Below are 25,473 nucleotides of genomic sequence, written 5' to 3'. Positions count from 1 at the left end.
AAGTCTTGTTTTTGCTAGGTGCTCTTTTAAATTTTTACTGCGTTTATAAGCAATGATAGGCATCTGTTTAAATATTGTTTTACAATATTCATCTCTTTGCAAAATTTGCCAATGTTTCTTAATAGCTCTGTTAAGATTTATAACTGTGGGGTTATATTTAGTTACTAGTGAAAGTGGAATTTCCCTTTTTCTAAAATTATCTGACAGAGTACTGCATCGTTTAATCTTGTATTTCACATCTTTTATGTTTTTTGCAGTTTCCAACTTATCATAGCCTCTATCTATAAGTTTATTCTCCAAGGTCAGAAGATGTTTGTTAAGATCAGTTTCGTTGCTATTGTTTCTTATGTGACGAATTGTTTCACCTGTTATAATACTTTTAAAAGTATGTTTAGGATGTGCACTTGTAATTCAATTCAAACTCAATTCCAGCTTTCCCTTTGTGATATGAAACCTTGTAGTACAATGTCAGAGAGATCCATACACTAACACACAAGTTATGTCTGGAAGTTACAAAAATGCTTATTTTTTGCCCCTTTTTGACCCCCAATTCCTTTACTGTTGGTACCATAACCCCCAAAATTAATCCCAACCTTTAATTCACTTAAACTAAAGTTAGAGTGCGAAAACCAATGTGTCTTCGGACGACGCCGGACGACGCCAGACGACGACGACGACGACGCCGGACGACGCCAGACGACGACGACGACGACGACGACGACGCCAACGTCATACCAATATACGACCACAAAAATTTTTTTGCGGTCGTATAAAAAGATGTGGTATGATTGCCAATGAGGCAACTCTCGACAACAGACCAAATGACACAAAAATTAAGAACTGTAGGTCACCGTTTAGTATTCAACAATGAGCAAAGCCCATAGGCAGTCGGCTATAAAAGGCCCCAAGGTGAGAAATGTTAAACCATTCAATATATCTTGTACCAATTTAACTGAATAATGTTAAAAAAAAGAAAGTTCACTTATAGCAAAAACACAAGTCAAATGTCTCTACTTATGTATAAGGCTGTTTTTGACTGTGATCCATATCTATCCTGCCCTGTTGCATCTTGCAACAACACAAAGCTGACAACAATCAAAGATGATGATGGTATCTTCAAGATGACTTGCAAGGCCTGTAATGGGAAGTTTAGAGCCAGCAATTGCACTAGATCTTTACGGGTTATAGTACTGTTAAAAATTGAAGATGGCACTAAGAAAGTTGTAATGTTTGCCCCCCAGGTGAAGAAACATTTAGAGAGTAGGGGATTAGATTCTAGTATTCTATTCGACAGAATTGAGATGATGAAAAAATTAATGACAATCATTCCTATAGATATAAAATACAGACTTGTTAACAGTACCATCAGAGATGTTGTATGTAAAATGACTGCACTGTAACTTACTTAGTTGGAAGCACTTAAAACAAATAAAAATATATATGTTATTCCAGTAATATTCTGAAAAAATTAGTCTAGTATATGTAGATAGGCATAAAATCCATATTTTTTATGGAAACAACTTCTAGTTTTACATATGCCTTACCAGTTATATGTCAATTTCTATGTTTGGTTGAAATATATAGGTTATAAATTGATTATGTTGCATTCTCATTACATTTTTTTGTATTTCTGTTCTAAAGAGAATTCTGATATATAAGTATGTGAAATTCAATAAAAAAATCAATATATTTTATTTTTTTTTGAGATTGACCCAAAAAAAATTCTTCAGTTATAGATTAAAACTAGGAGTCTGAATGGTTACTAGAATCACAGATATATTTTTATTTTGTCTAAGCTATTGACTTTTAATCATGACTGGATTTCTGCTTATTTTTTACTATCAGATTACAATTTTTAACCGTTCTAGAGTTATGCCCCTTTATAAATGGAAAAATTGCCACTATTTAGTTTCCGTTCTCTAACTTAAGTTTGCCTCAACCAAATGTTATGAAACTTATACACAATACTTATTACCACAAAACACAGATCAAGTTTGAATTTTGGTGACGTCACTGTAACCGTTCTAGAGTTAAGCCCCTTTATAAATGGAAAAATTGCCAAATTTTTATTTTCTTCTAATTGGAGTTATCTTCCTTTGTCCATGATTATAGTTGAATCAACTATAATCAATGCTTTATACAATGCAATATTTAATTTTGACTTCCACTGATAAAACACAGATCAAGTTGAATTTGGGTAGTGTCACTTTAACCATTATTGAGTTATGCCCCTTTATAAATCGAAAGATTGCAAAATTTTTAGTTTCCATTCTGTAAATTAAGTTTGCCCCAACCAAACATTATGAAACCTATACACAATATTCATTACCACAAAACTAAGATCAAGTACATTTTTTTTTGTTTCCGTTTTCTAACTTTAGTTTGCCTTAACCAAATGTTATGAAACTTATACACAATGCTTATTAATACATAATACAGATTAAGTACGAAATTTGGTGGCAACACTTTTACCATTCTTGAGTTATGTCCCTTTATAAACATAAAAATTGCTGAATTTTTGGTTTCCGTTCTCTAACTTTAGTTAGTCTCAACCAAATGTTATAAAACTTTTACACAACCGTTCTAGAGTTGTGCGTGTTTACAAATAGAAACATTGCTGAATTTTTAGTTTCTGTTCTCTACTTAAGTTAGCCTCAACCAAATGTTATGAGACTTACACACAATGCTTATCACCACAAAACTCAAATTTGGGTAGCGTCACTTTTACCGTTCTTCAGTTATGTCCCTTTATAATTTCATAGTTCCTATACTATAAATGTTGTACAGTGTTGTGATTTCTAGCATGAATATATTATTATTTCAAATAATTATCAAATATTTTGATCACTTCTAAAAAAAGAAAGAAATATAAAAGAAAAACCAATAGATAAAATTAAAATATTTTAAATAGTGTCTCAAGTTTTAAAATTAGGGTTGACTCTTAGTTTGAAATTGTGAAGTATATTTGATTTAAATTTAGGTAGCTACATGTATGTATATTGTTGTATATATTTTTTATGATTTTTCTCATGAATGTATGACTTTTTTTTATTTCAAGACTTAGCTATATAGTCTGGTAAGTTTATCTTTTAAGAAAAAATATAACAGATTTTAAATATGATATATCTTTTTATTTTCGTTTTGATCAAAGGGAAATCACTACAATTTTGTTTATTTAGTTACAGTTCTTTAAAATTTTATAGTATTAATGTACTGTTTCTAAATATAATATAAATTAAGAACTTAAAAGTTAAATACGGTAGTCATTATATTTTATATTTTTATTTTTAACATATTTTTTGTGTACTATAAAATGTTGTGTGAAAATAAAATATGAATCAGTGTATTAGTAAGAGACAATAAATGGATTGTCTAAATTTTGGGAAACATTCTTAAGCTTTTATAAATTCAATAAAATCTTTTTTTGATATTTCTAATTTTTTATAATTGAAATCTTAATTTTGTTTATTGTATAATACTGTGGTATTTTTTCCATAGATTCAGTTATGCAAATGATTTAAAAGTTTTATTAGTTGCTTTATACATAGAATGTGTATTATATGATTATTTGTATTCATTCAAATAATCATAAAAGTACAAATTCTATCTCAAAACAATTAAGAAATTTAACTGTTTGAAATAACTTTAACAATATTATTGAATTTACTATAAAATGTTACTTCCATGTCATTCAACTGTTGATATTTATTGTTATGCTTAGGAAAGTGCCATGTAACTACTCTGAACAATAATAAAATAATAACATTTTACAATTGAAGTTTTTGTTTCATTCACATTTTCACCTAACATGGAAAAAATCATCTGTTCTGTATAAAAGTTTGTTGTTGGGTATGAGGTATAATTTTCCTAAACTGGACATGCATTGTCTCATTAAATGATATGTGTCTTTGAATAAAGTTGGTTAGTTATGGATCCACTTTTCAACATTTGTTTTCATTCCTTACACCTTTCAATAAAATATTCCTACAAGTTAATAAAAAGAAGACTTGGTATGATTGCCAACCCTCCACAAGAGACCAAATGACACAAAAATAAACAACAATAGGTCACTGTACAGCCGTCAACAACAAGCAAAACCCATACCACTTAGTGAGCTATAAAGAGCCTCAAAATTGTAGAATTTAACTTAACTGATCAATTATATCAATTGGGGGAGGCTAGGATGAAAAATTTTGTCCTGCCTTTTTATTTTTCCCTCTATTCGGTCCTGCCTTTTTTTTTTTTAATTTATCCTGACTTTTTTTTTTTACATAAATTGTCATCCTGCCTTTTTTTTTGCAAATAATCTCATCGTGCCTTTTTTTTTACTCAAAACTCCTGTCCTGCCTATTTTTTCAAATTTCATCCAACCCTCCAGGAATATGATAGTTGTTATCCATTCGTTTGATGTGTTTGAACTTTTGACTTTGCCAATTGATTAGGGACTTTCCGTTGGGAATTTTCCATGGAGTTCAGTATTTTTGTGGTTTTACTTTTTAACACCACACAATTTCCTGCATTCTAAAGGTATCTGCAGTCTTATTCAGATATTTTTGGAACAAAGATTTTGACCAAGATTATAACATAAGATTTGCATGATTTGACGAAAAGTTGAGCTCAAGATTGGAATAAGTCAATACATGCAAATCTGGTATGCAGTGTGTACTTATAAAGAAACAAGATATGTAGATTTAAAATTTTATTAAACATTTAATCTTGTACAACACATTATTTATACAAAACCTCAAAATAATAAACTCATTTGGGATGATTTGATTTGAATACTTATGACTAGACATTTAATTGCCATTGACTAAAAGTCAACTAGTTACTATCTTATATTGATATGTCAATAGTTTAAGAGTTCAACAAGGTACTCTGGAGATCATATTCAAGTCATAGTTCAGAGTTCAGTCCGATCCTTGTGCTGTTTCCCTTTTACATGACGGAGAATCTGAATTGCATACTGTACAATGTACCATACATTCCCCTTTCTTGGATGACCGAAGGCAAGGCTAGAGAGCCGTGTACGAGTCTTTATACTCTTGAAGGCATTTCCTTTTCTTATGCGCTGATTCTTGTTCAAAACTTTCATTTTTGCGTTTTTCAGAAACGCCGGCATCCATCCGTCCATGAAATGCACAAGGATAATAGTTACGCTGAACGGTGCCCACTGGTCACCTGAACAGAAACGGTTAAAATTGAGTCTATACGCGACAAAAAATAGTACATGATTTCCGGTTTAAAGTGAAAGTACGTTACTAAGGGGATACTCAGTGCAGCATACTCAGTTTATAATTGCTGTTATACAATACGGATATGAGCTTAATGCAAAGTTCTGGAATCACCATATTTCAAAGGATACTGTTGAGAGAGGTACAAAAAGTAAAAAATAATACACAAATAATCAATAATCATAATGATTCACTCAAAACAAACAATTGAAAATGCATAGAAGATTCATCTGTAACTCTATTAACGAGTGATATGGCTTATTTTTCAGAAAAAAAAATAACCTAATGGCCTATATTGCACTCTCATGAAATATAACTAAAAAGATGGTATGCCTCGAACTCGGGTACCTTTAAACTGCCATTGGTTACCTCTGGTCACCCTATACAGAAAATAATAGTGCATACAGTTACACTGGTCATTTGATACAAAATGCATAGTAACTTTATTAACCTTACTTCCTTTGCAGATAAATTTACAGTGGTTCTTCTAATTAATTGACACAGATATAGATATTGAATGGCCCTTAAACAGATATTGAATTTCTATACATCTTGTCACCTTTTACATAATTAATTGTGGTGACCTCTGGTCACCCAACACATGTATTGAATTGCAATAAACATTATAAGATATTGAATTTGGTTACCTCTTGTCAACCCGGCAAGCCTTCACAGATATTGAATTTTGTTGCACCTTGTCACCTTTTACATAATTAATTGTGGTGACCTCTGGTCACCCTACACATATATTCTATTTTTTATCTTTAGACACTGTGCATAACTATTGAATTTATTTAACTTTAATAACCCTACTTAGATGTTTAATTTGGTAATATATGGACACCCTACCAAGATGTTGTATATGGTTAACCCTAATCACTCTACAATGATGTTGAATATGGTTACCTCTGGGCACCCTACAAAGATATTGAATATGGTGACCTCTGGTCACCCTACCAAAATTTTGAATATGGTTCTTTCTGGTCACCCTACACATATATTGAATAAGGTTACCTCTAGTCATCTTACAAAGATATTGCATATGGTTACCTCTGGTCACCCTTCACATATACTGAATATGGAAACCTCTGGTCACCCAACACAGATGTTTGAATTAGTTATAAACTTGCCATCCTACACAGATAATGATCACGGTTATATCTGGACATCTTTCAAATACTTTTAATTGAGTTATGTTCGGTTTCAAAACCTATATACTGGCTTTAACTACCTCTTGTTACCCTAAATATGTCTTGATTTTGGTAATCTCTGGTCACCCTACTAAGACAAATACAATCAAAACCAAGGAGTAAACAGATATACCAAAAGAAATTTACAACAACATTAAAAAAGTAAGGAACAACAGGAATCTTCTTAATCATGTCTTGAACGCTCCCATCGTGTGAGTTCTTTCTTAAGTCCGGTAATAATGAAAATGTACTGATGACTGTGCAAGAGTTTTAATATGATTAATCATACATAAATTACTAAAATATTGAATTTGGTGACCTCTGGTCACCCTATACATATATGAACTTTAAATACCTCAAGTTACCCTACACAAATACTGAATTGGGTTACCTCTGGTCACCCTTCACATATTTTGAATGTGGTTACCTCTTATCTTACACAGATAGAAAACTTGATTACCTCTAGTCACCGTGCATAAATATTTAATTTGGTTACCTATAGTTAGCCTACTTAAATATTTAATTTTGTAAACTTCGGTCATAAATTGAACGTGGTAACCTCTGATCAACGTACACAAATATTGAAAAAGGTAACCTCTGGTAAACAATTACAGATATTGAAAATGGTTACCTCTGGTCAACCTACAATAAATTGGCTTATATTACCTATGGTTACAATTCATAAATAATGAATTTGGTAAGCATCGGTTATCCCGGTTCACACTTTTGCGCTACTTTTATAATTAATATAGCAACTTCTGGTCGCTGTACACATACATTGAATTATATTGCCATTGTCAACACACACATATATATATAGCAATTGCCTTTTTTGAATGTGGTAACCTCGGGTCGCCATACACAGATATAAAGTTATTTATCTTTAGACACCATACTTAAATATTGAATGTAGATACCTTTATTAAACCTACTAGTAAGCTGTTTATTTTGGTAATCTCTGGTCACACTGCCAAGATGATGAATGTGGTTACCTCTGGTCACCCTCCAAAGATATTGAATATGGTTACCTCTGGTCACCCTACACATATATTGAATAAGGTTACTTCTGTTCACCCAACCAAAATTTTAAATATGGTTACCTCTGGTCACCCTACTAAGATATTGAATAGGGTGACCTCTGGTCACCCAACCAAAACTTTGAATATGGTTACCTCTGGTCACCCTACACAGATATTGAATAAGGTTACCTCTGGTCACCCAACCAAAACTTTGAATATGGTTACCTCTGGTCACCCTACACATATATTGAATAATGTTACTTCTGGTCACCCAACCAAAACTTTAAATATGGTTACCTCTGGTCACCCTACACAAATATTGAATAAGGTTACCTCTGGTCCCTTTACAAAGATATTGCATATGGTTATCTTTGGTCACCTAAAAAGATATTATATGTGGTAACCTCTGGTCTCCCTACACATATATTGACTATGGTTACCTCTGGTCACCCTACACATATTTTGAACATGGTAACCTCTGGTCACCTTACCAAAACTTTGAATATGGTTTCCTCTGGTCACCTAACAAAGATATTGGATATGGTTTTTTTTGTCATCTAAAAAGATATTGATTGTGGTTACTTCTGGTCACCCTAAAAAATATTGAGTATGGTTAGCTCTTGTTACTCTACACAGATATTGAAAATGGTAACCTCTGGTCAACCTACAATAAATTGGCTGATGTTACCTATGGTTACAATTCATAAATAATGTATTTGGTTAGCATCTGTTATCCCGTTTCACACTTTTGCGCTACTTTTATAATTAATATAGCAACTTCTGGTCGCTGTACACATACATTGAATTATGTTGCCATTGTCAACACACACATATATATATATAGCAATTGCCTTTTTTGAATGTGGTAACCTCGGGTCGCCATACACAGATATAAAGTTATTTATCTTTAGACACCATACATAAATATTGAATGTAGATACCTTTATTAAACCTACTAGTAAGCTGTTTATTTTGGTAATCTCTGGTCACACTGCCAAGATGATGAATGTGGTTACCTCTGGTCACCCTCCAAAGATATTGAATATGGTTACCTCTGGTCACCCTACAAAGATATTGAATAGGGTGACCTCTGGTCACCCAACCAAAACTTTGAATATGGTTACCTCTGGTCACCCTACCCAGATATTGAATAAGGTTACCTCTGGTCACCCAACCAAAACTTTGAATATGGTTACCTCTGGTCACCCTACACATATATTGAATAAGGTTACTTCTGGTCACCCAACCAAAACTTTAAATATGGTTACCTCTGGTCACCCTACACATATATTGAATAAGGTTACCTCTGGTCACTTTACAAAGATATTGCATATGGTTATCTTTGGTCACCTAAAAAGATATTATATGTGGTAACCTCTGGTCTCCCTACACATATATTGACTATGGTTACCTCTGGTCACCCTACACATGTTTTGAACATGGTAACCTCTGGTCACCTTACCAAAACTTTGAATATGGTTACCTCTGGTCACCCTACACAGATATTGAATAAGGTTACCTCTGGTCACCCAACCAAAACTTTGAATATGGTTACCTCTGGTCACGGTGCACCCTACACATATATTGGATAAGGTTACTTCTGGTCACCCAACCAAAACTTTAAATATGGTTACCTCTGGTCACCCTACACAGATATTGAATAAGGTTACCTCTGGTCACTTTACAAAGATATTGCACATGGTTATCTTTGGTCACCTAAAAAGATATTATATGTGGTAACCTCTGGTCTCCTTACACATATATTGACTATGGTTACCTCTGGTCACCATACACATGTTTTGAACATGGTAACCTCTGGTCACCTTACCAAAACTTTGAATATGGTTACCTCTGGTCACCTAACAAAGATATTGGATATGGTTTTTTTTGTCATCTAAAAAGATATTGATTGTGGTTACTTCTGGTCACCCTACAAAATATTGAGTATGGTTAGCTCTTGTTACTCTACACAGATATTGAAAATGGTAACCTCTGGTCAACCTACAATAAATTGGCTTATGTTACCTATGGTTACAATTCATAAATAATGTATTTGGTTAGCATCTGTTATCCCGGTTCACACGTTTGTGCTACTTTTATAATTAATATAGCAACTTCTGGTCGCTGTACACATACATTGAATTATGTTGTCATTGTCAACACACACATATATATATAGCAATTGACTTTTTTGAATGTGGTAACCTCTGGTCACCCTACACATATATTGAATAAGGTTACCTCTGGTCACCCAACCAAAACTTTAAATATGGTTACCTCTGGTCACACTGCCAAAATGATGAATGTGGTTACCTCTGGTCACCCTCCAAAGATATTGAATATGGTTACCTCTGGTCACTCTACACAGATATTGAATAAGGTTACCTCTGGTCCCCCAACCAAAACTTTGAATATGGTTACCTCTGGTCACACTGCCAAGATGATGAATGTGGTTACCTCTGGTCACCCTCCAAAGATATTGAATATGGTAACCTCTGGTCACCCTACACAGATATTGAATAAGGTTACCTCTGGTCACCCAACCAAAACTTTGAATATGGTTACCTCTGGTCACCCTACACATATATTGAATAAGGTTACCTTTGGTCACCCAACCAAAACTTTGAATATGGTTACCTCTGGTCACCCTACACAGATATTGAATAAGGTTAACTCTGGTCATTTTACAAAGATATTGCATATGGTTATCTTTGGTCACCTAAAAAGATATTATATGTGGTAACCTCTGGTCTCCCTACACATATATTGACTATGGTTACCTCTGGTCACCCTACACATATTTTGAACATGGTAACCTCTGGTCACCTTACCAAAACTTTGAATATGGTTACCTCTGGTCACCTAACAAAGATATTGGATATGGTTTTTTTTGTCATCTAAAAAGATATTGATTGTGGTTACTTCTGGTCACCCTACAAATATATTGAGTATGGTTAGCTCTTGTTACTCTACACAGATATTGAAAATGGTAACCTCTGGTCAACCTACAATAAATTGGCTTATGTTACCTATGGTTACAATTCGTAAATAATGTATTTGGTTAGCATCGGTTATCCCGGTTCACACTTTTTACGCTACTTTTATTATTAATATAGCAACTTCTGGTCGATGTACACATATATTAAATAATGTTGCCATTGTCAACAAAAATATATAGCAATTGCCTTTTCTTAATGTAGTTACCTCGGGTCACCATACACATATATAAAATTATTTATCTTTAGACACCATGCATAAATATTGAATGTAGGTACTTTTATTAAACCTACTAAAATGTTTATTTTGGTAATCTCTGGTCACACTACTAAGATGTTGAATGTGGTTACCTCTGGTCACCCTCCAAAAATATTGAATATGGTTACCTCTGGTCACCCTACAAAGATATTGAATATAGTAACCTCTGGTCAACCAACCAAAATTTTGAATATGGTTACCTCTGGTCACCCTACTAAAATTTTGAATATGGTTACCTCTGGTCACCTTACAAAGATATTGCATATGGTTATCTTTGGTCATCTAAAAAGAGTTTGAATGTGGTTACCTCTGGTCACCCTACACATATATTAAGTATGGTTACCTCTGGTCACTCTACGCATAATTTGAACATGGTCACCTCTGGTCACCCGCACAGATATTGGCTATGGTTACCTTTGGTCAATCTACAAAAATTTGGCTTATGTTACCTATGGTTACAATTCATAAATAATGAATTTGGTTAGCAATGGTTATCTCGGTGCACACTTTTTGCGCTACTTTTATAATTAATATAGCCACTTCCGGTCGATGTACACATATATTAAATTATGTAGCCGTTGTCAACAAATATATATAGCAATTGTTTTTTTTTAATGTGGTTACCTCGGGTCACCAACACAGATATACATTTATTTATCTTTAGACACCATGCATAAATATTGAATTTAGGTACCTTTATTAACCCTACTTAGATGTTTAATTTGGTAATCTCTGGTCACACTACAAAGATGTTAAATGTGATTACCTCTGGTAACCGTACAAAAATATTGAATATGGTTACTTCTGGTCAACTTACAAAGATATTAAATAGGGTGACCTCTGGTCACCCTACCAAAATTGTGAATATGGTTACCTCTGGTCACCCTACACAGATATTGAATAAGGTTACCTCTGGACACCTTACACAGATATTGACTAAGGTAACCTCTGGTCACCTTACAAAGATATTGCATATGGTTACCTCTGGTCACCCACACAGATATTGGCTATGGTTACCTCTGGTCATCCTACACAGATATTGAAAATGGTTACTTTTGGTCACCCTACAATAAATTGGCTTATGTTAACTATGGTGACAATTCATAAGATGAATATCGTTTGTCAATTTAAAAGATATTGAATGTGGTTAACTCAGGTCATTCTACACAGATATTAAATATGTTTACCTCTGGCCCCCCTACACAGATTTCGAATTGGGTAACCCTTTCATATTATTGAATGAGATTACCTCCGGTCATCGTATACATATATTTACTTAAATTACCTCTGGTCACCCTTTACAGATTTGGAATGTGGTTACCTTTGGTCACCATACACAGGTATTAACTTTAGGTTCTGGTCACAATTCATAATTAATGAATCTTTATTGGCATCGATTATCTCGTTTCACACTATCCAGATGTTAAATTTGGTTAACACTTCCCGCAACATTTATATTGAATATGAATATTGCTCATCATAAACAGATAATGATTATGGATATCTCTGGATACCCATCCTATAATTTATTTACTTTTGGTAATCTGACGCAAATAATGTCTCAGGCAACCTCTTATTACCCTGAACTGCAATTCATTTTGGTTAAATCTGTTCATCCTATATATAATTATATGACTTTTAAGGGGTCTCATGGTTTCTCCGGTTATATACAATTAATAAAAAAAAGATTTTGTTGACATTTTAAAAATAAATATGATATATTTCACATTCTCATTACAGGGTTTTTTGTTCGTGAATTAAATAGAGGAAATATGACAGGTGTAACAGGCGATTTTGAAGGTAATGGTTACAGTTTAAAACATAATTATTTCATTAATCATAGTAGAGGTCATATAAAGACCAATATTCAATTCCTAAAATCAGAATTCGAAACGTAGGGTTGATAGTACAAATCAAATACTTCGAAAACTAGAAAAACTGCACAAATTCCAAAATTATAGTTAAGGAATGTCAAATTATGATACATTATCGCGGTGTATATTTGAAACATCGTTATTTATTCCGCCATTTCCATATCTTACAGGTTTGGAAAACTTTAATTTGGAAGACCTCCATGAATTGCGACATGAAGAAAAGGAAGAAGTTAAAAAACAGATTGAAGCCATATATATTGAGGCAACCTCTTTGGAGAAAAAAGCCAGAGAATTGGGTATGAATTGTGTTTTCTCATTTATGCCCAAACCGCCACAAATGTCGTGATATTTTTCATACAGTATTGTATAGATTACGCTGTTTAGATCATACAATTGAGAAATAGTTCATTTAGGCTTGAATTTATACTGATTTTACCACGGATTGACCTTTTATGCTAAATATTTTACAACGACCGATGGCATGGATAATATGCTCTTCATTTTTTAAAACTTTATTCAGCTACGATCAATTATCCTTGGCCAATTTGTAATGGCTCAGCGACTGCGTATATATTTTTTTTAAAAGTGTTTCAAAATTAGTATCTTATTCCAACAAATCGAAAATTGTTACTGTTTTTGTTTTTTTGTGTACATATGCAAATTGAAAAAATATGATTTATTCTAGGAAATTACACGCACAAATATTATATTTCCCTACCATTTTAGCATGTGATACAAATTCAAAACAGTATATTCTTCGCCACGCACAAACCTTAACAGAAAAAGCAAATGAGATGAAAGAAAAGATATGCTTAGCATCAGGTGATTTATTTCTTTATCTGTATTATATTATAGATATACATTTATAACACAGTAGTGTTATTTTTATGTTAATACTGTAGACTTTTGTAGTTGAATATATCTGTTGGCACGCAAATTGGAAACTGAAAAACAGAAAATTCAAAAGGCACTTAATCAAATCCACTTGTCATAACCAAATTGACAAAGCCACGACAATAAACACAAAATCGGGAACAAGACAAACATCATTCCACGGAATTGGTTTGCGGTTTATTCCTTACTTTATCATTTGTTTATCATCTCAAAACTAGTGTACATAACACACTTTGGCAGTTCACTTAATACTGATCAGTGTTTTATTTCAATTTTCTTATGATGCCCTTTATTAGTAAAAAGAAAGGATTCATATCAAATTTTTACCTCCCCACACACACATACCAGCACACCCACATACACACCAACACACCAACACACATACACACACCAACACACCAACACACATACACACCTACACACACATTTTCTAAAACAAAATGTCAATACCAATTACATGCATCTAGTTGCTGCCATCATTCAAATTTTAGAATGTTTTTGGTTCTGTATCTTCATTTTATTTGTTTAATTCAAAACAAAATAATTTACACAAAACCAGTCAACCACCAGCATATTATCATTGCTTTCAATAATCATGAATAACAAAGTCAAATATTGTTTTTGAATAAATTTATGAATAGCCAAAAATGTCAGACTTTTGTGATACAAATATTTCAGAGCAGAAGGTCTGAAAAAGTTAATTTATAATTCTAAAGAGGTGAATGTCAACAACCTCACAAAGAAATGAAAGAATCATAATTCATATTTTATTGTAAAATTCAGAGTTTACCCAGAATCATATCACTCTTAACAAATCTGTCAAATGATCCCTGAATAAACAAGTAATATTTTCAATGATACGTTTTTATTACAATTGAATACACATAAGTATGTATAAACAATGTCATTTAGCTGTAAATTTGAAGTGAAGAAATTTTAACCTTATATTCTAATATTAAGGGAAATCATTCCAAACACCTGATGAACTACAAATTGCTATAAAGCAATCCATAGCTTCAAACGAGGAACAAACATTAATAGTTGAGAGACTTAAGAGGAACTGTTCATCCCATGGCTTAGAATACAGAGGTCAAACACCAGGGAATGGTAATTGTTTTTTTGAAGCAATCACATGCCAGCTAGATAGAATTGGCGCAGACGTTATTGCTCCCGAACAATTAAGAACAAATGTTGTAAACTACATATCAACACATCCTAGTTTTGAGGTAAACTAATTTACTTGTTAAATACATTCACTAATTATCAAACTCCTCCATGGACAGAAACATAAAGAATTAGTTGGACATGTTTTCAGGGGACAAATCAAAACCGTTGGCAACGTTAGTGGCGCATCAGCACAACTTAAATATATGATTTAAATCAGTAAAGAAGCTATTAACACACAAATACCATCAAAAATACTTCCGAAGACAATTTTCCGGACTACTGTGACAGGATGTTACAGAATGGAGAGTACGCAGACCATGTTGTGGTCATTGGAATGTCCAGAATGCTACAGAGAGACATAGTTATTGTCACCAGTGCTCCCAGTACCAATAATGAGGATAGTGTCCTTTGGGTAACTGGTTGTGATGGTTTTTCCGGTAATCCTATTCTTCTTGGGCACATTTTCGAAAACCACTACCAGTCACTCCAGCCAAAAGGTAACTGATAATAGAAATTATATAATTTATGATTATCTCTCATAAAGAGATACCTTTACAGTTATAGTTTAAAGTAACGCATATGTAAATCTATGTTAAAAAAATAATGTCTACGGTTGATAGTTGGGAAATATCTTATAACACGAGATATAGTTGTGGAATCTGTTAATCTAATGATTCCAATAAAATTTGATAATTTGTTTAGATTATTTACAAAAAGTCATGCTCTTCTTGTCTGACTTCATCGGGCATGATCACCTATTCCAATGACGTCATTATATAAAATTCAGAGGAAAGCAAAATATTTGTCGTCATTATTATATTTCGACTAAGGAAGGACTTCGATCAAATGACCCACGTTTGGTAAAATGTTGATCAATATTGTGCTCAGAAAGGGATAAATACCATAGAATCAGTAAAATGTCCATATTTATATATTTGATATTTTATCAAATTGTTTTTGGCAAAACGAAATGAAATAAGTTTATTTTAACTTTGTTCTTCATTAGGCATTTTCACATTTTCGATAGGAGCGACCCTAATGAGTCTTACGTAGACGGAACACATTTTTAAGCCTTATATCTTTGAATTAGGTAGATCATCACTATATATCTGTATATCGCCATCTTGAATTGTAAAATAGCAGCACACAAGCGACAAAGTTCTTTATTTAAACTGCAAATTTTGAGACATAAATGCTATTCATTTTTAAAACTCTTGTTTGATAAATGTAAATAAGTGCATTATATCATTGAAAAAATAAGTGTTATTGTAAAAACCGGCTATCAGTCTTTGTTTGATTCAATTTGTCAACTGAGCTAATTAACGGAAGATAACTTATTTGGTGAATTTTCTTTAAAGGAATGATAATGAAATTTCCATTTTTCGCAAGAAAACGAGATTTATTTTCACCCTTTTTCTTTTGATTTTCTACTAAATTGTGGCTATGTATAAGAAAATTATGTCTGAGAAAAAAATTCAGTAATGATCTACCTTAAATCGTTTTACGTTTTTTCACTGTAGACTGTTTTTGAAAAAGAAAAATATTAAAGGAAGTATTGTAAATGTGATATTTATATAAGTTTACTTTACATAATTTGATTGCATAATTACTGCATTGATATCAATCAGCATTAGAGGCAAAGTTTTTCTAATTGGCAAATACATTCAGATGCAAAAAAGCTTTATTTTAACAGATAAACTAGTATTAATTATAAATTATTACGTTTTTTTGTTAATTGTAACGTTTATACAACAAATTTTAGGTGACAGTGGCAAACTTGATCACCACACGAATGATTAGCATGCAACAAATGATGATAACCTTTTTATTCCTGTTGATGTGTGCAACGAAGAACTCAGCAACTATAACATGACACATGATGTTGAAGGTACAATATTGTTCCTTCGGAAATGTTCACTAGCCATACTTATCATCAGTGATTTTAAAATGATTTGAATAACTTATAATTAGCGGGAATTTCTCGCTACATTGAAGACCTGTTGGTGACCTTCTGCTGTTGTATTTTTCTACGGTCGGGTTGTTGTCTCTTTGACACATTCCCCATTTTTATTCTCAATTTTATTATAAAAAGTAAAAGTCATTTTATCATCCACTTTTATACATAACCTACCATTAGTATACATAGACGTCAATATTCTATAAAAAATAATTAGTTGTATTATAAAGTTGCAGTTTATAGATACTACCAATGAGCATGACTTTATCGAAGGCTTTTCGAAAGTCAACAATGCATTTAAAACACATTTTATTTCCATTTCTCCGTACTTCCAACGACAAAATTATTATACTTAAATTTGACTTTACATGCGAAATTTAAAGTGGTTTATCTAACGTCATTTTGTCGCAATAGTTGTATCATGTGTCCTCCTTTTTTATTATTAACTGTAACGTCTATGTTATACTGCAAATGCGTTTTATTATTGTATTAATACTGTGTCGCGAAGTATACTTATGTTTATAATTGTATTTTTTGTAACTCGTTAATTGTTTTGTCAGAGTTAAGCCATTTTCCATTATTTGCTTTTATAGTGCGTCTTTTCTTTTAATGTTTTACTGCTGTTTTACGTGTAATGTGCAGGTTTGCGCCTGTTGAAACGTTCAAATATATTATATGCAACTATTTTTTTGTGTTATTAAAATTTGCTGTTACAAAATATTAGAAATTATTATAAATTAAGGAATGTATCTCCCTCATGCAAAGCTCTGATTTCTTTCACGGATTTGGCTATACTTTTTGGACCTTTTGGATTATAGCTCTTCATCTTTTATATAAGCTTTGGATTTCAAATAATTTGGCAACGAGCATCACTGAAGAGACATGTATTGTCGAAATGCGCATCTGGTGCAAGAAAATTGGTACCGTTAATTTTATTGTGCAGAGGTCGTTTGTTGGTATTTTTCATCGATGTCATCATTTGTTTTTAAATTTATAACAAGTAAACTAGTGTTACTACACAGCAATACATATGCTTTTCTTACCCTAGATATGCCATTCGTAGAGTTTGTGAGATCCACCTTCATCAAAAAACGGAAAAATGGTACTGATTGCATTGTTAGACGTTTAAGGTATGGGAAATTTTATTTTAATCGAAAATATATAGTTTTGAAATCAACTAATTTCTATATGCTACCTTCTTCCTATGACCTAATGGTTTCAATAGAATTAAAAGAAAATAAATATCTATCACAGCAAAACATATACCTTCAGATTATTGAAAAATAACTCTGTTTGTTATTCAGAATAATTTTACTGAACTTCAAATAGTCTTACAAAATATAAAAATCACTGTATTAACAAAGGGATCATTTTTAAGAACTCTATTTTTTGGGGGACAATTTAAGTCTATTATACTATGGTGTAACTCTTTCCAATGTTTCTGAATATATGGATGATTTTTTGGTCACACTATTACACTGAAACATATTGTTGTGTTTTATCAGCTAGCATTTGTGACTTTGGCTTCAGTTTTTGCTTATCATTCAACAGAAATGAAGTGGACAACGAAGACGTCATAACCAAGCATTTAATGGATATAACAATCACAGGGAATTTTATTCACAGGAAAGCAAATAAAACCACATTGCAATACAGGTGTGAAAGGTAATTTTAATCATCTAAGTCGATAATCTATAAAGGAATTTTATCTTGAAATAAATCCACTCTTGTTTTTCTCCAAATAAACAATAAATAGAAAAAGAGAACAACTTTAGTACCAATCGTAAACATTCTTAAAGAATCTATTTACATATCTTGCATATCAAATTTGCAAGACAATGCTGAGTTAAAAGATACATTTGTGACAGAAAATAATATTGGTATAGTTTTGAAAGAGATGAGTTGTATAATCTTGACTTCTGGTTGTATGTTATTCTCTTGCTTTTTTTCAATAATATACGTTTTGTGTTATAGTTTATACAGTAATTATAGTATGGCCTTTAATAACAGATAGTTCCGAAAGCTTTTAAACGTATTGAACTATGAATTTTCTGAAATATTGCACAACATTTTTCTCTTTGGTTATCTATAAAGTTAAGATGCATATTTGTTTAAATTTTATCATGTTTATTTTAGATGTAATAAACCAAGAGGAAAAAAACAGGTCCTTTGAATACCAGGGCAAATAATTGTCAGGCATATGTGTCATTCCAGTATGTTATGTTAATGTAATATTCATCTATCTCTTTTACTTTTCTTTTATGATGCAAAACTATAAATTAATTTATAACTTTTAAGCGTTTGAACATCATTATTTATTGATCCTAACATCCTTGTTGTAGTTAAGCAACCTTTTGTCCGTGTCTTGAGAGTGGGAATTAAATGCATTTATCATATTACTAAACCAAACACATTTAAACAGGTATTCACCGGGCATACACCATTCATGAGTTTCTGGCTAGTTTACCTGACATTTCATGTGATGAGCGGGTCAATACACCCTGTCATGGTTGAAATTATTATATAGAGAATCCCTGTATCAAATTATATAGAATTTGGTATATATCATTTTGATGATAAGTTATCAATTTACAAGGAGAACACAACAACCATAGCAGTTATTCGAAGTAGCCTTACACATATTTTTAGAAAAAATAATCCTTTTCTTCAAGTCCGATAGATCTTAAATATTGCTTACAAGCTGTTGTAATAAATATAATAATGATACGTTTGGCAAAACAGTACTAACCAGTGCGTTGTACATGTAACAAAAATCATTAAAGGGCATGTTAATATCTTCTTACACAGATTTTTGACCCATTTGAGTAAAAAAGCAGTAATAATTCGGCAACAACTAAAACACAATGGACACAGTTTACAGATAAAAGAGGAAAAACACCAATCACGCCCAGATCACAGCTTACTGCTTTATATAGATGCTTTACTTGATCAGGTATTCATGTCGTCGGTATTATATATAATTTATTGCTCATAACGAATTGACTTATTTTTCAATTATAAGTTGCTGGCACTCTTATAAACACAATGATAATAAAAATTGTGTATGCTGACATTATTGGAGTTTAATATTTTCTCAACCATTCTGTTCTTTTCGATGTCTGTGTTTGTCTTCCGGCGCATTTTTTCATAATTTGCAAAGATTATAATGAATGAATAGGTTGAAATAAATCAAAAATAAAATGATTAGGATAAAATTGGCTTGCCAGAGAGTCATTTAATGCATTTACATAAATATCGGACGCTTGTATGAAATATTTTAATGAAAAAACCAGTTTAAAGCTGAATAGCATTGATGATAAAATATTCTAGAAGACATATATTTTTACAATGACATATATTGATACAACGACATATTTTGTGTTGATTTGAAAAAATCCTTAAGCTCAAAAAGATTTTAACTAAATTTGAAATTAATTGTAATTGACACGAATTTAATTTTATTTCATTATCAATAGGGGAAAAAACCCATGGAAATATTGTGCAAAGCATGGAAATGGGCTAGAGATCAAGGGCATTTTGATGTGCACGATAGAAGATACTATCTGACACCAGTTGACATTAAGAATATATGTCAACGTTACAAAATGGATAAAAGGTATCAAAACATAATCAAAAGATTTACTTAAAATATGTACTTACTACTTTGTTCTTCTAAAAAAACAGGCTCATTGTTGAAGGCCGTATGGTGACCTATAGTTGTTAATGTTTGTGTCATTTTTGGTCTTTTGTGGATAGTTGTCTCATTGGTAATCATACCATATCTTCTTTTTTATATTTGTCTCTACGCATCCAGTCATCGAACCACATCTTCTTTTTTATATTTGTCTCTACGTATCCAGTCATCGAAAAATAACACATTATCCGGACTTCAGTTACCTCTGATAACTTGAACCAAATCTTAATATTGACAAAGACTTTGCTACCTCTGATAACACTTAACATATACAGACTTTGGTAACCTCTGGTTAATGAACACATATATGGACCTGGGTCGCCACTTGTACCCTTAAATGTTTGTAGAATTTGATAATCACTTTTCACCATTTTGTTAACTTTGGTCACCTGAAACATATATATAATGATACACAGGTATTGACTAGGGCTACCTTAATCATACTTGTGTTTCCTATGTCTATTTTAGATATGTATATAATCTATATCCCTTTTGAAACCGTACACATATATTGACTTTGGTTACCACTGTTCACCGCAACTTTGGTCACATCTGGACAATTTAAAAAAAAATGATAGCTTTACACAAAGTATATCCTTGGTTCCGTCTTGTTACATCTACATACTTTAGTAAAGTGAAATTTAAAGAGCATTTGGTATTTAGTACCTTACACTGGAAATGACGTTGGTTACCTCCATCACATTTATAGATACAGCCTTTGGTTTGTGGTTCTTTAAACTGATGCACTGTTTGCAAACCCAATGGTTCGTCTGTTAAAATCATTACTTTATTCACCATTTTAATCTTTTTACCAATCTGATTGTAAACATGCACTTTACACAGTAAATTAACTTTGGTGTTTTCTGGTCAAATTATACAGATGTAATGTTGACATTGATTTTGTATATGTCAGTACTGGTATTGATCTATGATATTTCCTCATTTGTTTTAGAATTCACCAGAATGATGCTGTAGCTGTACACGAGCTATGCACACAAATACTGAAGGAAGAGATAATTTTCTACCAAGAATTGAAAGAGTAATTATTCTTATATAATAATGTACTTTTGTAAATTTTAATAACTGATATAAGCATAATGCTGATAAAGAGTAATTCTGAAATTACTGATTGATACCCTGTTTTGTTCTTCAGACATGACTGGATTGCCTTATGTTCAAATAGTTTTTATAGTACTCGTCTGTCCAATTTCGTATATGATTTTGTCTGTAAAATGTTTCAATGAGAGCTGTACAGATGAGTTTTCTGTAGACTGAACGTATATCTGACTTCTCATAATAGATGATTTGTATTTTTGGTTTTTATCCTTTTGAGTGTTTTTAGTGCTACACTTGTTCACAAGTCATATATTTTGTCAATATATTTTACATTTTTGTCTTTTTCAGTTTTAATAGAGGTTATTTAATATGAGTACAATGTAGCTAGTTTGTCGTCTTCTTTTCCATTAAATGGACATGATTTCAACATAAAATATATAATTCATACTCATACTTTTGGTCATTAAATATGTAACATTTACATTGTAGGGGAGTACAGCCATTAGTAATTATTTACCAGAATGAAGCACAAAGAAAAAGAATGGTGAAACTAGCAGAAAATGTGGTGTTTTTAGATGCTACATATAAAGGTATATACTTGTATATAATCATGGAAATTTCAATTTAAAATATTGATACGTTTAAAAGAATTGAACTGTGTGACAATAAACTTACAACATGTTTTTTGTTTGTTTTAAGGATTAACTGCCTATGGTTATTCATTCTATGCTCTTGTTGCAAGAGATGAACAGCAAGGCCGAGGCACTCCTCTTTCGTACTGTATCTCGTCAGATGATACTGGTGAAGTTGTCAAAATATTTCTGAGATCTCTGAAGACTACGGCTGAAAATCATGGATTTGATTTCCGTCCAAGGTTTGTGGGTATCAAAGTTGACAATATTTCGAATTCAATATCATTGCTTATTAACACTTTTCATTTTCGTCTTATTATTTGTTTACAATTAGTAACATTATTCGGAGTCAACATCAAATCTGATATGGATATAAAAGATAAATAAATACCATTCAATTATATGTTTTAATTAATTTGGCTGTAAAAATTACAGGTTAAACTATGACATTATTCACATATTCGTGCAGTGATAGTTATTTGAAATGACAAATAGACAATGCTATGATAGATTCATCTAAAGAAACATTTTTTCATGCATATCAAAATTAATACAATTAAGGTCCACAATAATTTCAGTTGAATTTTGGCAAAGAATATTAGATAAATAATTTTTGCATAATAATATTTTTCTAATGTACTAATGAAACTTACAAAAACATCAATTTCCTTAAAATCTTTTGAGTGATTGATTGATTGATTGTTGGTTGCTTAACGTCCAGTGGCAAATATTTCATGCATATTCAGGACGAGAACAAGTTCACAATAAATACAATAGGTAGGTTCTGTAATAGATTAAGGGGTTAAGGTCGGAGAAATTTAGACTGCCACGGGAAATGAGGGTATATTGGATAGGGACAGAAATTTAGCCTTCCAACAGGTCACCTACGGACCCCTCAAAGAGTTGTTGCAAGGGTTCTTAACGTGCAAAGAGCGTGGCACTCTCTTTACACGAGGCATCGGATTTAACGTCCCCATTCTGACCGGACGTGGCTGCAAATTTGTACATCCCGCACAGCCAAACGGACGCCCCACTTTAGCACGGGTTTTACTGCCGGTCGGAGGAAGACCAATGGTGACCATACTTCTATTCCCCAGGCACCCTTGGGGGGATCTTTTGAGTGTGATCTATAGCAAGGCTTTAAAACCAAAGCATTTAAGATTAAAGCATAGTCAGGTTTATACATAACATAATAATTAAAGCTTTTTTAGTCCTGTTTCCAAACTTTTTAATCACAAATTAAAAATCTAATTGATATAAAAAAAAAAAGAATTTACATAATTATTTACAAATTAACAAATAGTATTATAGAAAAAAACCAATATGAGATAAAGATATAGATTGTTGATACTGCAGTGTTACATTTTGTTTACTAGATCTTTTATGGTAGACAGAGATACCAAAGAAATCAGCGCAATTAATGAAGTATTCCCAAACAGCTCTGTTTTACTTTGCTGGTTTCATGTTTTACAGGTATTATATTATTCAATATATGTATCATACATTTTACCTTATTCTTTATGGGAAAAAAATCAGTTATTAAATGAGAGTTATTCTGTGAAGTTTCACTCTTTTGGATCAATAAGTATTAATTGCATTGGATTTAACATTTTATATCTTTTTTTTGTGTTTATAAGCTTGAGGTCAGTTTTGAATTAATAAATAGACTCTTTCGCATTAATACTTTCATAGATCAAATATTATCTTGTTGAAAAATAATTAGTCATGATATATTCAAGACAATGTTTAATTATTATTATCAAGAATCTTTAAGACATGAACTAAATATAAATGATTTGATTTACAGGCTGTGTACAGATTTTTGAATAAAAAAGAATCTGGTGTATCAGGACCCATGCACGCACATACCAGAAAAAAAGTTATTGACTATATTAGAACTATGAAAATATGTACCAAGGTAATCAAACGTGATAGTTAAGACAAATAAAATATAATGAACCTATGATACCACAGTGAAATATAATAATTTTTAAATTGGTCAATAATTTTGAGTTGGTCCTGACAAATTCAAATAATGTATTCGAATATTTAAAATGTACTAGGTGAATGTTAATTTACATAGTATAACTTGACCTGCTTCTGATAATAACAGTTTTATATGCAGAGGATGTGAAACATTGTTAAAAAATTAATCACGAGTGTGTGGCCTCACAATGAAACACGATTGGTTATTGATATGTTTATATTATAAGAAAAATCCCTGTAGAAATGAAACCTCAGTGGGATCTTTTTCTCCTTTTCCAACATTGTAATTGTTTTAATATCAAAATCATACCAACAAGATTTTTCAAATAGAGTCAATTAAAACGCAATAATAATAATAATAAAAAATACAATCAATGAATTTTGGTTGATAAAAGATGAAAAAAAAACCACTGAAACATATAGAAATGAATCTCTATTGAATTAAAGCAGTAAAATAATTTAGAAAGTACAAATAGTTGCTTAATGCGATTTAAAGATCTTACCTATAAATATACAATGCTTATGAGTACACGCGTGTTTAATCTATAAAATCTGATTTTATACTCAAAAGAAATGTGTCAATATAATTTTTCATCAGAAAGAAGACTTTTCTCAAAAAGTTAAAATGTTGCAAGAGAAGATGCCTTCCAAACAAATAGCAGACTACTTGTTAGACAACTGGTGTACTGACAAGTGGGGATGTCGATGGGCCAACTATGGAAGACATTTTTTTCATGAAGATCAAGATACAAATAACTTAGTTGAAAGGTTATTAATACATTTTATTACTATACACCTTATATTTTACAAGATCGAAATTTTAAGCATCATCTAATTATCATCTGTTTGATAATAGTAACTAAGTATATTTTATTTTGGGGATAAATTTTCTGAACTGTCTCTGTTTTTATGACCTGATTTATAAAAAGTATTACACTTTGTCTAAATCCTACTTCTTCATGGGTAACCAAAGACATAGCATGATATAAACTTTACAATTTTTAACTATATGGAGAGGATTTTTGCCGTTCTTTCATGATAGGGTTATGCAAATTTAATACAAATATCATAATTGTCAATGCAAGTCGATAATTACATAAAAGCAGACAAAATGAAAAAATGTAGTCTAGCAAAACCTGATGTGTATGAGGATATTAAAACAAAAAAATATAATGCTACTTATAACATTCAAATGTTAACACATTAATATTTTATGTACTTTCTATTTGTACATTCAAATATAAATCATAAATTCAAAGTCCTTAACATTTTGTCATTTTCAGGTTTTTCCTGGGCATGAAATACCATTTCCTTGGTGGGTATGCCAATAGCAGAGTAGAGGACTTACTACTCCTTCTCCATGGAAATGTATCTATGTTTTATGAGTAAGTAAGTTTAAATTTGTCACAATCCTGTTCTTCTTATCGTTCACTTGAATCGTCTGAAATTAGAAAGACCATTTTAATTTAAGATGCAAATACATTGAATATTAAATACTGTGAATTCAATTTTTTA

General features: G+C 31.7%; 2 protein-coding genes across 2 annotated transcripts; both read left to right on the top strand.

Annotated features, from left to right (window-relative positions):
* The first annotated feature begins 5,144 nt into the window (after positions 1–5,144).
* LOC127721757 (uncharacterized) lies at positions 5,145–14,827 on the top strand. Its single transcript, XM_052228558.1, has 5 exons — positions 5,145–5,376; positions 12,439–12,498; positions 12,743–12,868; positions 13,299–13,394; positions 14,427–14,827. The coding sequence occupies exons 2-5, from the start codon at positions 12,471–12,473 to the stop codon at positions 14,699–14,701; spliced, it is 525 nt and encodes a 174-aa protein (XP_052084518.1). The 5' UTR covers positions 5,145–5,376; positions 12,439–12,470; the 3' UTR covers positions 14,702–14,827.
* Positions 14,828–14,898: 71 nt separating this feature from the next.
* LOC127722418 (uncharacterized) lies at positions 14,899–25,347 on the top strand. Its single transcript, XM_052229289.1, has 14 exons — positions 14,899–15,130; positions 16,396–16,521; positions 17,639–17,720; positions 18,142–18,255; positions 18,727–18,803; positions 19,399–19,543; positions 20,067–20,206; positions 21,237–21,323; positions 21,830–21,930; positions 22,040–22,214; positions 23,349–23,445; positions 23,780–23,890; positions 24,557–24,726; positions 25,242–25,347. The coding sequence occupies exons 7-14, from the start codon at positions 20,079–20,081 to the stop codon at positions 25,345–25,347; spliced, it is 975 nt and encodes a 324-aa protein (XP_052085249.1). The 5' UTR covers positions 14,899–15,130; positions 16,396–16,521; positions 17,639–17,720; positions 18,142–18,255; positions 18,727–18,803; positions 19,399–19,543; positions 20,067–20,078.
* Positions 25,348–25,473: the final 126 nt, after the last annotated feature.

The sequence above is a fragment of the Mytilus californianus genome, unplaced genomic scaffold (assembly GCF_021869535.1).
Source record: "Mytilus californianus isolate M0D057914Y unplaced genomic scaffold, xbMytCali1.0.p SCAF_12, whole genome shotgun sequence".
In the NCBI taxonomy this organism is placed as follows: domain Eukaryota; kingdom Metazoa; phylum Mollusca; class Bivalvia; order Mytilida; family Mytilidae; genus Mytilus; species Mytilus californianus.
The sequence above is the reverse complement of the archived record's forward strand: the minus strand, read 5'-3'. Positions and strand labels throughout refer to the sequence as shown.